The sequence below is a fragment of the Musca domestica genome, unplaced genomic scaffold, assembly GCF_030504385.1.
Source record: "Musca domestica strain aabys unplaced genomic scaffold, Musca_domestica.polishedcontigs.V.1.1 18, whole genome shotgun sequence".
NCBI lineage: Eukaryota > Metazoa > Arthropoda > Insecta > Diptera > Muscidae > Musca > Musca domestica.
In genome coordinates, this window is record NW_026712238.1 from 4198746 (window position 1) to 4215194 (window position 16449).

Genomic DNA, 16449 nt, shown 5'->3' on the forward strand with positions numbered 1-16449 from the left:
GTTACATTTTCTAATAAATCCTTTTCTCATCTTTTATCCATTCCAGGATGTGAATTTATTTCGTGAATTTTTACTCGTCAAACTAATAAATGCTGAAAAGGCAACCTTCCAAACGCCTATATTTTCACAGAAACGCGAGCGTACCTTGGAAATGCTAATTAAAGACTTGCACGAAGACTACATTGGTGACAGTAAATTGGTAAGTTTACATTGGGAAACCAAAACAAGGAGGGGGGTAGAGTATTCGAAAGATAACAAAAGCCTACACATGTTAAAGTTATGGAAATTTGTGTGCGAAGGTAGCGAGTAGGCAGTTAGACCTTCCAGGTATTTAAAAAAGGGCCTTTTAGAAATTCATTTTTAAGCAATTGTGTGGTTTGATTAAATAAAAATTTGGGATAAACAATTTAATTTTTTACCGAGAAGGAAAGTGTGTAAAAACGGAGTGGGATGAATCAACTAAAAGCTTAGTACATCGTATGTTTTAATAAGAATTGTTTTCTTATTTTAATCCTTTCAAGAAAATAACCCCCGGATATAAACCCCAAAAACCCTTATACAAATATATGATTGATTTTTAAAATATTCATAACATTTAACATTGAAACGAAAGTTGTGTTCCATTACCTACTATGTAGTACTAGGTTATTTTTACAATTTGTATATCCTCCACCATAGTATGGAGGACATATTAAGTTTGTCGTACCGTTTGTAACACTTCGAAATATAAATTATAGTCCACAGAGTATATACATTCTTGATCAGCATAAAATTCCATGTCAATTTAGAGATGTCCGTCCAACTGTCTGACCATCTGTGGAATAGCTTCCGAACGAAATGAAATAGGTTGATAAAATTTTACGCAGAGGTATATAAAGTCTACAAAACTTTTGGTGTTGAAAATGGGCCATACAGGTCCACGTCTTCGTATAGACTCCATGTGTTTTGCTGATTTTAGCATCATCATTCACCGGAATTGTTTCAAATTTCGTATTTAAATATCGTAACACCCTAAGACAAAAATTTCATATAGAGGTCCACGTATTTGATTTACAGTATTTTTCAACCATTTTGTCTGAATTTTGCAAATTCTTTCCAAATGGTGGATGGTATTAAAATTTCTGCACGGCCGGACTTACTGCTTTTTTATTCCCTCCCCCTTAAAAAGGAAGGAATATTAACATTGTCATTCCGTTTTAATATCCCTAAATGTTTGTCGTAGACCCCATTCAGTATGCAGGGTGAGATCAAAAAAAAAAACTGCAACAAAGTCAAACGCCATAATTTTTAATTTTTGTTTTGAAAGCAAAATATGTTGGAAACAGCAGCAAATTTTAGAATAAGTTTAGATTTGTTCGCATTGATCACCTTTGGTACGAATTATGGCCTTCAAACGGCCACTGAAACCGTCACACGCCGTCCGAAAGTTGTTCTGAGGTATTTTGGCCCATTCCCGGGGAAGCGCTTGCTTGAGGTGATCGACACTTTGGTATTTTTTAGTGCCAAACTTGCTTCCCAAAATACTCCAGACACAATAGTCCAAAGGATTGGTATCCGGAGATTTTGGTGGCCATTGTGCACTGGAAATGAAGCGAGGAACCTCATTTTGTAACCATTCTTGGGTGGTGCGTACTGAGTGCGATAGTGCTGAGTTCTGTTGGAATGTCCAAGGTCTGCGGCCAAAATGTTTGCGTGCCCAAGATTTTAATACACCCTCCAGAATATTTTCGCGTAATATTCGGCATTTATTCTGATGCGACGGTCGATTAATACGGCTGTTATGGCGGCCCACACCATCACCATGGCCGACGCTTGAGTTCTGGTGGCCAACCGAAGGTGCACATTTTCAGAAGACCTTTTTGGCAAGTAAACAAGATCATTTTGTTTGTTTACAAACTGCTGGACAACGAATGTTTTATCATCGGAGACAGCCAGTTTGTCACTTTGGGCCAAGCGAAGCAACTCTTTAGCTCCTCTGAGTCTATTTTCTTACCTTTGCGGCGAAAGCTCTTGCACTTTTTGGAATTTCAATGGCTTTACCCCGAGCTCATTTTTCAATATTTGCCGAATGGAATATTGCGATATGTTCAGCTCACGAGCCATTTTTCGGCCACTGCGACGCGGGTTTCGGCCAAGTCGCTTCTATACTTTTTGAAGCAGTTCTGCTGATGTTGCTGTTTTCTTCCGTCCACTTCCTTGACGTCGGACTACGCTATAAATATCACGGTAACGAGCGGTTGTACGAGACAAAAAAGATTTATTCACATTTAACTGCTGGTGTGCTCTAACAATGGCCAGTTGTGGTTTTCTAGCCAAATATAAGGAAATCTCGCTGCAATTCCATCACGAATAACTTTTTGTCTGGAAAATTCTCACCAAAATGCTTTTCTACGATTGTAAACAATATAATGAGCTGTCACTGGAATAATTTAAACAGCTGTCGGACGAGTTGCGTAGAAATTACAACAGTCTGAAGTTGGTTGCAGTTTTTTCATCTGACTCCATATCGTGTTTGGTGCATTACATACATGAAATCGGCCGAAAATAAATATGGGAGCTATATCCAAATCTGAAACGATTTGCAAATATATCTGAAACGATCATGCAAATTTCATTGGAAGCGAACATACGTATCGTGTTTGATGCATCAAATATGTGAAAACGGCAGAAAATTTATATGGGAGCTATAACCAAATATGACCCGATTTTAGTATAATTTGGCAAAATTTATTTTTGTTTCAAATTCCGTTATGTATTCCAAATTTGTAGATTCTATATGTAATCTATCAATAGATATGTACATATAAAATCTAAATTTTTAAGAGGTACCTCCGATTCTGATGTCATCTCTCCAGTTTCAAGTGGAATATCAAAACTGTGTATAGCCTATGTTACTTTCAGGCGATGTTTAAATATACTTGGAAAATTTCCGGAACATCTGTTCGCCGTTTTTCGAGTCCATAAATTACAAACAAACAAACATTTTAATCTTTTATAGATACTGAATAAGAAGATAGATATCACTGGATATAGGAAATATCAAAACGAACCAGTAAGGAAAAATCTAAAGTCGGTCGAGGGCTACTATATGATACTATGTATATTTAGTAGAGTTCCCGTAGCAAAAGAAACTATTTGAGGAAACCAATATATGGGAGTCATATCCAATTCTGAATAGATTTCCACGGAGATATTTTAATATTTTATATCAATAACATTGCTATAGAGTGCATGGTATCACTTATAAAGAGGATTATATTTCATAATAAATCGTACGCACCAGCCAGACAGACAGACGGACATCGCTCTATCAACTTCAAATGTCCTGAAACGGATTTGGTCCAAAGAGACCTCTCTAGCCATATGGCCAAAGAAGAAGAAAGAGTTGCGATTTGTCTAAAGAAATGTTAAACCAAAACTAGATATGATTGAAACTTACATTTTTGCATCGCCTGCTTCTCTCCATAAATAATGGGGTTACCAGCATATGCGAAATCTAAAATGTTTTTGATACACTTATGATTCAAGAGGATAATATGTATTGTATTTCGACCTAAACACACAACATCAAAAATGCGTTTAAGGCCTTTGTCACTCCTACAGGCCTTTTACAACAAGTGTCAGTTGCCACAAAATCTCAGCAATTTTCATATTTACATACGTAAAATGTCATAACAGCGAACGACATATTATTTGACATCGACGCAATGTTTAATGCTTGCTCATATGAAAGGATAAAGCTGGCATTTTAGCATATGTATGTACATTAGGATGCTGAAAGTGCTCCCAAGATTCGAACATTTAAATACATACGAAGTAAATATTTACTTGCGACAGTCGCATATTCGACGTTTATCCTTGTTTATTTGTATAGACGAAAGATAATATTTGGATTTTGAAAAACCCCCTTTATTGGAAAATTGTATTGAATTTGATGCGGGTCCACGCAAGATGTGTGTGCGCAAAATTTTTGGGGAGTCGATTATGCAAAATACACAAAATAAACCTCAATTTTTAATTGAATTTTATGTCGGCGAATAGATATTCCATTCCATCAATACTTTCAATGCCTTGAGGAATTTGTGAGGGTGCGAGACAAACAAATACACTCCTTTGGAGAAGAAAATTGATATTTCAATCAGTTATTGAATTTTATATGAATTTTGGGGTTTATATCTCAGAGATTTTTTTTGGATACATGAATATTTTTGGAAAGCCATTTGATTTCAGTAAGAGTTCTTTGGGAAGATTGCCCACTGGAAGAGATTGTGTTTTTATGTATACGTGTTATGGGAATTAAATGGAAAGTTCCAAGTCATTTCAAAATAATGCACTAAGTTCACCGGACCTACCATTATATACGATATATAATATGCAATCTTAAATTATTCTGGAATGAGTTGTCGTAAACCCATTAACTTAAAAAAACCTCAACTGTTGTCCATTCACGTCCCGTATTTTGGTGGCTTCCTTTATATGGCAAATATTCGACCCATAAAGAAAGTTTTTACGAGATTAAATTCTACATAATCAGTACCCGAAATATCAAATTACACCTGACTTCGTGCGAAATTGCGACAGAAGACTTCAAAATAATGAAACTAAAAAGTTACAATTACATTCACCTATAAAAATATATATGAAAAAATTGTGGCAGAGACCCTCAAAATACAGATAATCGGGAGGTAGCGATATAAAGGTAGTAAATCAAATACTGCATATATTTAGAAATTTTAACTAGTGAGAACCCGAAATGCCAAACTTCAGCTGATTTGATTGGAAATATCTGCTACAAATTTCTAAATGCCAAAAATTAGGAGCGACCAGAAAATAATAGAAATAATTGATTGATAATCAACGCCAAGACGAAACGGCAGATGCTAGAATATTGAAATTTCGCACAAAGAACAGGCTTGGTGCGTAGATGTGTGATAAGGCTGGGCTTATAGAAATTCGTACCAAAAGAATACTAAATGTACTAAAATTTACTAAAAATTGAATACTTTGTGTTGGACAAACGGAACAAGTTTGAATTCTGAAATTTGGAGTGACAGTGCAGAATTGATGTACCAAATGTTTTTTTTTGGAAATTCAAACTTTAATGTTACGAAAAGTTCTAAAGTGCTACCAAAATTTAACAATGGTACAATTTGGTATTATGTGAACGGATAGATCCAAAAATTTAAAATCTGGTATGAGAATCAAGGTTGGAAAGTTAGTTTGATATATGAAGCTACTAAGTGTACTGTACTTAATGGTACTAAGTATATAACAGTTTGGTTAGCTGAAGCCAAAATGTTATATTTGGCACCTTGTTTTTGGTAGGTTTGTGATAATAAGGTAGTTTTATAAATGTGTACGATAAGTGCACGAAAAATGCTAAATAGTACTATATTTGGTACCCTTTAGTTTGAGTGAACAGATAGTGCTTGAATTGTGATATTTCATATTAGAGACGCTGTACATGTGTATCTGCACATATGGAGATAGTTCTGAAATGTGTACTATAATTATACGAAAAGTACTAAATTGTACTATGTTTGGTATAGGGTGATGGAATATACAATTCTGAAATTTGATATTTAGATTACTGATGGTATCTGGGTTTGCGATTTGGTGAATACGTCCCCCGGCGGTTTGGAAATACGTCCCATATTTGTACGAAAAGTACCAAATTGGCAGAAGGGGTAAGTCTGTAATCCTCAAATTTGATTTTTAGGTCTCTGTTGGTAACTGGAATTGTGACATGGAGCTGGTTTCAGATATATATACTAATTGTACGAAAAGTACTAAATAGTACTAGATAGTTTAGCAATTTGGTATTGGGTGAACAGAAAGTGCTTGAATTTGATATTTAGATAACTGATGGTATGTGGTTTTTAGGTCTGGCGGTGGTTTGGGATGCGTCCTATATTTGTATGAAAAGCACAAAATGGAACTAAATTTGGTATTGCGTGGGGGAAAGAGGTGGAATTCACAAATTAGACATTGAGAGGTCTGTTGGTTTCTTGAATTTAGATATGAAGGTAGTTTTGGAAATGTGTACAATAATTGTACCAAAAATACAAAATTGTACTAAATAGTTCTATTTTACTATACAATTTGATATTTCTTTCTGTTCACAAAGGGCTTGAATTCTAAAATTCCATATAAGGGACACTGTACATGTTTAGCTGGGCATATGGAGGTGGTTTCAAAAATGTGCAATACCATTGTACGAGAAGTACTAAATTGTACTATATTTGGTATTGTGTGAAGGGATAGACATATAATAATGAAATTTGTAGTTTAGATTATTGATGGTATCTGGGTTTGAGATTTGGCGGTGGTCCTATATTTATACGAAAATTACTAAATGGCACTAAATTTGTATTGGTTGAAGGAATAGGGCGGGAATCCTCAAATTTGGTATGGGGTCTCTGTTAGTGTCTGAAATTTAGATATGGAGGTGCTTTCCAAAATTGTACTATCTTTGGTGTCGGGTGAAAGGATAGAGACACAATTCTGACATTTGATATTTAGATTACTAATGGTATCTAGGTTTGACATTTGGCAGTGGTTTGGAAATGCGTCCCATATTTGTACCAAAAGTACCAAATTGTACTAATTTTGGTATTGGGTAAAGGGATAGAGCTGGAATCCTCTAATTTGATATTTAGGTATCTATCTTAGGATAGAGCTGAAATCCTTACATTTGAAATAGATGTCACTGTTAGTGACTGTGGTTAAGATATGGAGTAGATGAAGGAAATATGTATGCTAAGGTGGGTATTAGTTGAAGGAATCCTGAAATTTGATATTGAAGTGTATGTTAGTATCGGGAATTGAGATACTGATGTGGTTTGCAAATGCGTACTATATTTGGTATTGGGTATAGTATAGAGCAGAAATCCTGATATGGAGTTGGTTTTGGAAATGTGTACTATAATTGTTTGAATAGTACCAAGTGGTACTAATTTTGGATATGCGTACCAAATGTTACAAAATTCGGTATTGAATTAGGAAAAAGAGCTGGAATTCTTAAATTTGATATTGAGGCTACGGTAGTTTTTGAACAGAAAAATTCCACGGTTTTACTAATATCCTCTCAAGCGAAGAAAGATTTTGAAGACTTTTTGGTGTAAAAGCCAATTTTTTATTTTTTTCTTTATTTTATGCCAAAAGCAGCTTCTAAATATCCTTAGTTGATTAGGGGCCTCCCTACGAAATTGTATACCTAAAGTTTCAAAATTCCCTGAATAATCGAATTCCTTTGCGAAGCAAGGACTTCTTTAACAATGCGGTTTCATAAGTCCACTGAATATAAGGTCCTTACTAGCGTATTTCATCCAAAAATTTTAACTTGATACAAAACTACATATCAATTAGATTTCCTCCCCATTTTAAGAGACATCTTCCAAATTGTCCACTTAACCAACAAATCAAGCTTTAAAACACCACAAAGTTAAATTAAAGTTTCCAACCAGTTCTACGATACAGACGACTTCAAATAGCTTATAAATCATATTTCCCCGAATCTCAACATGTGTTCGTTCGTTCCAATGTCAAGCTGAAAAAGTCAAAGCACATACGCACCATGCTAAGAGTTGTAGATTTATTATTGGCACACATATGAATGAATGAGCGAGCAATTCGCTTTGAAGAAATGAAAACTCGTGCAGTTACAGTCTTAAGCTTCTTCTTCTGCTGACAAATCTTTTGAAAAACCAATCTAGAAGATGTGCAAAGAATGTTGTACTAGTCTGCACATGTATGAATTTTTCAAAAGGTAGAAGACCATACTTTCAATCGTATACAAACATATGTGTGTATGTATGCGCATTGCCAGTTTGAAGCAACTAACATTGACATAGTTATGTACACGCTTACTTTCTAATTGTTAATTTACGTGGAGATATGGTACACAGCGGAACAATTAAATAGGGACTTTTAGAGATAAAATATGTTTTATATGCTTCCACAGCTAGACGAGCTTTCCCACTTACCATTTACAGGTATTCCTTGGACAGAGAACCTTTTACTGGTCTTTTATATATAGAAGACCTTCCGCATGCAATTTTCGGTGAGGGTCACTCTTGGTCCAAAGGGGTCAGATAAGCCTGAGTAATTGAAAATTACGAAAAGTACTAAAACGTACTACATTTGGTAACATTTCGCATCATGTGAGATCAAGGATGAGGAGTAAAGTCGATGTAAGGAGGTAACTTTGGAAGTGTGTACTCATGTATACAAAACGGTACATGGTACTAAATTTACTACAATTTGAAATTAGAAGAACGGGTGGAGCTGGAATCCTGAAACTTGAAATAAATATTACTGGCGGAGTGTAGGATTGGGATATGGAGAAAGTTTTCGAAGTTATTACTCTTGTGCTCGAAAAGTACTAAATGGTACTAAATTTGGTACAATTTAAATTGAAGGTGAACCGATAGAGTTGGAATCTTGAAATTTGAAAATATGATTTCTATTGGACTGTATGATGTAGGTTAGGTTATGACAATTTGTACTTAGGTGTACTAAATGGTACTAAACTTGGTACACTTTGGATTTGGGTGAACCAATAGAGCCGGCGTGTAGGATGTTGGTAGTTTTGGAAAAATCTACTTATAAATAAAGTACAATTTGTGTTTGGGGGAACGTAACTGGTGGAATCCTAAAATTTGGAATTATTGTTACTTTGGGATCGTAAGATTGGTGTACGTAGGAAACTTTGGAAATTCATACTTATGCGTACCAATTGGTACTAAATTTGGTAAAAATTAGAATTGTGATGAACCGATGGAGCTGGAATTCTGAAAGTAGGAATGAGAGTTACTGATGGAGTGAAGGATAGATGTACCAAAGGGTTATTGGAAATTCGAACTTTAAATTTAAGAAATGATCTGAAATGTTACTAAACTTCCAGTTTGGTACCATTTGGTATTCATTAAACGGATAGAGCTAAAATTTGAAATTTAGTATGAGAATTAAGGTTGGAAACTAAGTTTGATATATGGTTTGGAAATGTGTACTATGTGTGCAAACTGTACTATGTGGTACTAACTTTGCAACAGCTTTGTTTTGGGTTGAACGGATGAAGTTGGAATTTTGAAATTTTCTATTGGCGTCCCTGTTGATGGTAGATTTGTGATAAAGAGTTGGTTTTATAAATGTGTGCGACAAGGACACGAAAAGTACTAAATAGTACTTTTTTTGTACGAATTTGGGTGCACAGATAGTGCTTGAAATATGGTAATATGGTCGCTGTTCATGTGTAGACTTGTCATATGGAGGTGGTCTCGGAAAAGCATACTGTAATTGTATGAAAAGTACCAAATGGTACAAAATGTGGTCCTGATTAAATTGAAAGAGATAAAATTCTGAAATTTGTCATTTAGTTTACTTATGATAACTGTCTTTGAGATTTAGCGGTGGTGTAGAAATGCGTCCCATATTTTTGTACGAAAAGTACTCAAGTACTTAATTTAGTATTGAGAGAAGAAATAGAGCCTGAAATTTGAATTAGATGTCACTGTTGGTGTATTTGGTTAAGAAAGAGTGATGGTTTTGGAAATGTGTACTACGATTGTTCGAAAAGTACTAAGTGGTACTAAATTGGGTATTGGGTGAAGGAATTGAGCTGGAATCCCGACATTTTGATAATGAAGTCTCTGTTGATATTTGGAATTGAGATAAGGAGGTGGTTTTTGAAATGTGTACAATAATTGTACGAAGAGTGATATATGGTACTATAGTTGGTAATGGGAGAAAGGACAGGGCTGGATCGTCAAATTTTATAGTTAGGTCTCTGTTGGTGTTTGTAATTGAGATATGGAGGTGGGTATCGTATATAGGTACTATTATTATACGAAAAGTACTAAATTGTACAAAAAAGTTATATTTTTTGGGTATCGTGTACGGGTACTATTATTGTACGAAAAGTACTAAATTGTACATAAAAGTTATAATTTTATATAACTGAAATCGAATTTGTGATATTTGGGTCGCTGTGCATGTGTAACCTGGGCATATGGAGGTGGTTTTGTAAATGTGTACTATAATTGTACGAAAAGTAGTAAATTTTACCATATTTGGTATTGGGTGAATGGATAGATACAATTCTGAAATTTGATGTTTAGATTACTGGTGGTATCTGGGTTTGAGATTTGACGATGGTTTGGAAATGTGTCCTATACTTTTACGAAAAGTACTAAATTGTAGTTAATTATTGGATAAAGGGAGAGAGCTGTAATCCTCAAATTTGATATTTAGGTCTGGAATTGAGACGTGGATGTGGTTTTGGAAATGTGTACTAAAATTGTACGAAAAGTACTAAATAGTATTTAAATTTATTATTAATTTGAAATAGATGTCACTGTTGGCATCTGTGGTTAAAATATGGAGAAGATTTTGGAAATGTGTACTATAATTGTTCGAAAAGTACTAAGTGGTACTAAAGTGGGTATTGAGTGAAGTGATAGTGCCGAAAAATTGATATTGGGGTCACTGTTGTTTTATAAGATTTACATATAGAGGGGTTGAAATAGTTTGGACAGAAAAATTGGATGTGGTTGAACTTTAAAATGGAAGATTTTGAAGACTTTTGGTGTAAAAGGTTTATATTTTCCTATCATTCTTTCCGAAAAAGGAAAAACTTTAATAATATATGACAGCCTGAAAATCTGAAAATTTAGTACGATATATGAAGTTTTGATTAAAAAATGATGTCAAACTGAACTCTTAATACCTACCACCATTTGGAAGAAACTTGAAAATATTAAAGAAATCCGTTGCAAAATACCGCTTAAAAAAACCATTATATGGGCGCTATACGAACACGTGGACCTGCATAGTACTGCCATAGGCTGTAGTACCGATTCCGAACTTCAAATACGAAATTTGAAACAATTTCGGTAAATATTGTCACTATTATCATCGAAATGCCGAATAAAGGGAGGTATGTGGGAAACGTGTACGACATGGTCCATTTACAAGCAAAATTGTAGCCTTCTATCGCAATTCGATCGAAATATAGCAAGTATGAATTTTGTCAGTAGGCAGGTTAAGATCGTAAATGGGCCATGTCGGTCCATGTTTTCCTTTAGTCCCCATATAACGGTATTTATTCGATATTAGCGTCATTTTCCACCGGAAATGTTTCAGATTTTGTTTAGAAGTTCGAAATCGAAAAGATTACTTATGCAGGTCCAAGTCTTCGTATAGCTCTCATGTTAAATTTTGTAACTCCGTCTAAATTGTGGGCATAAAATTTTCTGCTCGACCAAACTTGAAACCCTTTTTACTTGTTTCTATTTATGTACCTATCTAAATTACCCCGCAGTGTAAATCTCACATGTATAACTTTGTATATGTCTCCGTTTTTCTGCTGTCTATTTCACAGAATATGCTAAACAGACGAGCTTTCTCTGAAGTGCTGTATGACGTGCCAAGAACATCGAAACTCAAGGAGGACGCTAGACAAATTGAATTCGTTCGCATAGGCCAAGCACTTAAATTGGAGGCCATTGTACGTGGTGATGCCCCCACAAGCATTGCCTCGGCAAGTCCTTGTACGATATTCAAGAAGCCACCTTGGGAGCCGCATTGTTTCTATCCGACATTTCCACACCGGGGTACATTGGCAGGCGATTCGTTCGGTAATGCTGATGACTCGTTATTTATAGCAACGGATGATGGAACATTTTTGATGAAAGGTAAGTAAATACAGACTAGTGTGAGTGTCGGCAGTCGACCGCAAAGGGTAATGACGATTGCAAAAAAAAACAAAAACAACAACAACAAACAAATTAATGAGACACACACACAATCACACAGACAGAAGAGGAAAACTACTTGCGGATAAAAGTAATTCATTTAATTTAATTTGCTTCGATTTGTTTTCTTGTATCTTATTCCACCTTATCACCTGGCAGAGGATCAATCACTGCAGTTGGTCTTCGACAAGACATTACATGTGCGCCAATTAAATGTCCTGGAGGAACATGGCCTGGTATTGGTGCGTGGCGGTTCAGCAACAAATCGTGATGGTCATCGTATACATGTATTCCGTTTAAGAGAATTCCATTTGAAATCTTCCGAGGAAACGTTAAAGTGTCGCTCGCGTTCGGAGGTGAAGGAGCGACGTATCGACCGGACACGTGGTTGTCATTTGTTTTCCTCATCGCGTGTCAATGGTGGTCATTTGCGTTTAGTCGTTGCCGTCGGACGTAAGTTACAGCTGTTCCAGTGGAAACATACAGCGGCATGGGCCTCCTGGTGCCCGGAAAATGACACAGAGACGGCGGAGGGTTTTATTTTCCAAAAGGAGATCTCATTGAATGATACACCCACAATAGTGACGCCGCTGGAGGGGCCAACCAACACGAAGACGGGTGGTTTAATTTGTGTGGGATACAAGTAAGTGATTGGAATATTTTTTGCTATGAATTTTAAAATTTGCATGAGTTCCACCATAAAATGTATGAAATATTAAATTTGTCACTTCGTTTGCAACACCTCGGGAAATTGGTTGGAGATTCTTTATGAAGAGATATAGGAACATTTTTCAAAAGAAAATACCAAAAACATGAATTGATATTATGGACCATACTAATAATGCAATATTTGATGATTTTCCCATGCAAATTCTGAAGTTATTAAAATACGGAACATCAGGGAGTATATTCGTAAGAGGTTTATACCAAAATTGGACCTAATGTAGAGTTCTCTGCATGGTTTAATATTTTGACTAAAACATCCAATCATCCTATTATTTCCATCTGGAAGCTATACTTTTCAATTTTTCGTACTAATTGTACTAAATTTTTAGACTTTCACCGTTTTATATATTATTTAAGTTTTTCCTTTTTCGGAAAGAATAATAGGAGAATGTTAACATTTTACACCGAAAAGTCTTCAAAATCCTTTATTTTAAAGTTTTCCGAGAAGGATATTAGTAAAACCATTGCAGAATGGTCCCATATAAAATTTTTCTGTCCAAAACTATGTCAAATATAATCTCTCCATATGTAAATCCCCTCATTGTCAAATTTCTGAATTTTAGCTCAAATTTAGTGACAATAAGTAACTGTATCCAAAACAATCTGCATCTGTTCATCCCAGACACCAACAGTGATCTAAGATTCTAACCACTTAGTACAAACTTCAGGATTTCAGATCTATCTCGTCACCCAATACCAAAGTTAGTACTATTTATTACTTTTCCTGAAACTATGAAACATATTTCCAAACTCCTTTTCTCAACCACAGAAAATAACAGTGATTCAGAACTTTATCTTTATCCCTTCACCCAATACCAAATTTAGTACTATTTAGTACTTATCGTACAATTAAAGTACACATTTCAAAATTCAGCTATATATCTCAATTCAAGATACCCACAGACACCCCATTATCCAATTTGAGGATTCAAGCCCTATTCCTTAACGCAATACCAGATACCAGAATACCACTTTGTACCTTTTGAACAATTATAAAACGCATATCCAAAATCAGCACCTCCTCTAAACTACGGACACCAGCAATAAAATTTATATTAAATTTAAGGATTCTAGCTCTATCTCTTCATCCAATGCAAAATGTAGTACTATTTGGTACTTTTCGTACAATTACAGTACACATTTCCAAAACCACCACCCATATCAATTCCAGATACTAACAGAGACCTAAATATCAAATGTAAGCATTTCAGGCCTATCCCTTCGCCCAATACTAAATTTAGTGTCATTTTGTACACGTATCCCAATATATCTACATTTCCCATCCGAGAACATTTAGTACTTTTCGAACAATTATAGTACATATTTGCCACCACTATATCTCAACAGCAGATACAAACAGAGAACACAATATCAAATTTCGGTATTCTAGCTCTATACATTCACTAAGTACCAAATTTAGTACCATTCAGTACTAAACCATTCTATATCTTAATACTTCACCCAATATCCAGCTTAGTATTTTTGGACAATAATAGTACACATTTCCAAAACCACCTCCATATATCAATCCCAGATACTAATAGAGACCTCAGGGTCAAATTTCGAGATTCCAAATTTAGTACCACTTAGTACATTTTGAACAATTATAGTACAAATTTCCAAAACCACCTCCATATCATTACCATAGCCACCAACAGTGACATCAAAATCATATTTCAGGATTTCAACTCTATACCTTCACTCAATACCAAATTTAGTACCATTTGGTACATTCCGCATAAATTTAGGACGGATTTTCGAACCACCGCCAAAACTCAAACACAGATACAATCAGAAATCTATACATACAATTTCAGAATTTTATGTCTATTTTTCACCCAACACCAAATATAGTATAATTAAGTTCTTTTTGTGCAATTACAATACATATTTGCGAAAAACAACCTCGATATGTTAAGACTACACAGAAACATCCATCCTAATACCAAATTTCACTTGCAAACACTATTTGTTCACCCAGTACCAAATATGGTACTATTTATTCAATCCTATGCTCCAACAGTAATCACAATTCCTAAGTTTACGATTACAGCCCTATCGGTTCGCTCGAATCCAAATTATACCAAATTAAGTATCATTTAGTACATACCCCAATCCTACACTCCCACAATAATCCCAATTCCCAAATTTCAGGATTTCAACCCTATTGGTTCGCCAGATCCAAATTAAGTACCACGTAGTACACATTAGTACCAATTTCCAAAACTTCCTACGGGCCCTAGTCCTACAGCGCAAAAGTAATCTTATTTCCAAATTTCAGGATTCCAACTCTACCGGTTCTCCAAAAATGGAAATTTAACCAAATTTAGTACCTTTTAGTACACATTGGTGCGAATTTCCAAAGCATTTTACATACTCTAATCCTTCACTCCCACAATAATCCCAATTCCCAAATTTCAGGATTCCAACCCTATCGGTTCACCCAAATCCAAATTGTACCTATTTAAGTACCACGTGGTACGCATTAATACCAATTTCCAAAACTTCCTACAGACCCTAATCCTACAATGCAATAGTAATCTTATTTTCAAATTTCAGGATTCCAACTCTACCGGTTCTCCAAAATTTTAAATTTGACCAAATTTAGTACATATTAGTACGAGTTTCCAAAGCTTCCCACATACCCCAATTCTACACTCCCACAGTAGTCCCAATTCCAATTTTCAGGAATCCAACCCTATCGGTTCTCCCAAATACAAATAGTCTCAAATGTAGTACCATTTAGTACACGGAAGTACGAATTTCCAAAACTTCCAATTTTACAATGCAATAGCAAAACTCGAGCGGTTTTCAAAAATTAAAAATTTTCCAGATTTAGTACCATTTAGTACACATAAGTACGAGATTCCAAAACTTCCTACATACCCCAATCGTACAACTCTACAGTAATCCTAATTCCAAATTTCAGGATTCCAATCCTATCGGTTCGCCTAAATACAAATAGTACCCAATTTAGTAGCCCAATCCGACAATGCAATCGTTATCTCATTTCCAAGTTTCAGGATTTTAACTCTATCTGTTCTCCGAAAACCTAAATCGTGTCAAATTTAGTACCATTCAGTACTTTTCGAGCTCATAAATACCAATTGTCAAAACATACCTCCATATCCCAATCCTACTCTCCGGCTGCAATGAAGATGTCGGATTTCAGGATTCCAGCTCCTTCCGTTACTCCAAATTCGAATTGTACCAAATGTAGTACCTTTTAGTACCTTTCGTACACATGAGTACACACTTTCGAAACTACCTTCCTAACATCGACTCTACTCCTCAACATTGATTCCCAATCCAAATTTAAAATTTTTTGCTCTAACGTAATACTAAAAGGTACCAAATAGAGTACATTTTAGTACTTTATACAGTACACTTATAGTGCGAATTTCCAAAAACCCTTTAGTACATCCATCATATACTCCATCAGTAACCCTCATTCCAACTGTAATACTACTTCTGATTCGTCTAATACAAAGTTTGTCATATTTAGTACCTTTTAGTACTTTTCGTACCGTTGTAGCACGAATTTCCAAAAACCCAGTCTTATCTGACACCTTCGGGCCAAAAGAGACCCTGACCGTAAATTTCAAAATTAAAACTTCTGGGCGTTGATTCTCAATCAATCAGTAATCAGTCAATTTCACTAGTCTTGTGGGGTCTAAAAGGTTTATTTCGAGGAGTTACAAATGGAATAACAATCAATAATATAACCTCCAAAATTTGGTGTAGGTTATTATAAGTTCATCTCGTACGAATTTAAATTCGTTTTAATTTATTTTTTAAATATATTTTATCTTTTCTCAGATACCATTATGAAATTGTCTGTGATCAAAGTGGAGTTGCCACCCGTCTGCACGAAGTTGAGCCGGCCAAAAGAAGTCAAACCCAACTGACAGCCGCCATTGAATTATGTGATGGCATGGAAACAGAGCTCCTGTTATGCTATAATCGTAAG

At 35.2% G+C, this 16449-nt stretch overlaps 1 protein-coding gene across 1 annotated transcript in view; it reads left to right on the forward strand.

Moving 5' to 3' along the window:
- Nucleotides 1-16449, forward strand: part of LOC101891493 (GTPase-activating Rap/Ran-GAP domain-like protein 3) — a 295890-nt gene that overhangs the window by 272095 nt on the left and 7346 nt on the right. Inside the window, exons 12-15 of the mRNA XM_059120865.1 lie at nucleotides 47-199; nucleotides 11381-11693; nucleotides 11913-12396; nucleotides 16299-16444. Of these exons, the coding sequence (XP_058976848.1) occupies nucleotides 47-199; nucleotides 11381-11693; nucleotides 11913-12396; nucleotides 16299-16444 (1096 nt within the window). The remainder of the gene's footprint in view (nucleotides 1-46; nucleotides 200-11380; nucleotides 11694-11912; nucleotides 12397-16298; nucleotides 16445-16449) is intronic.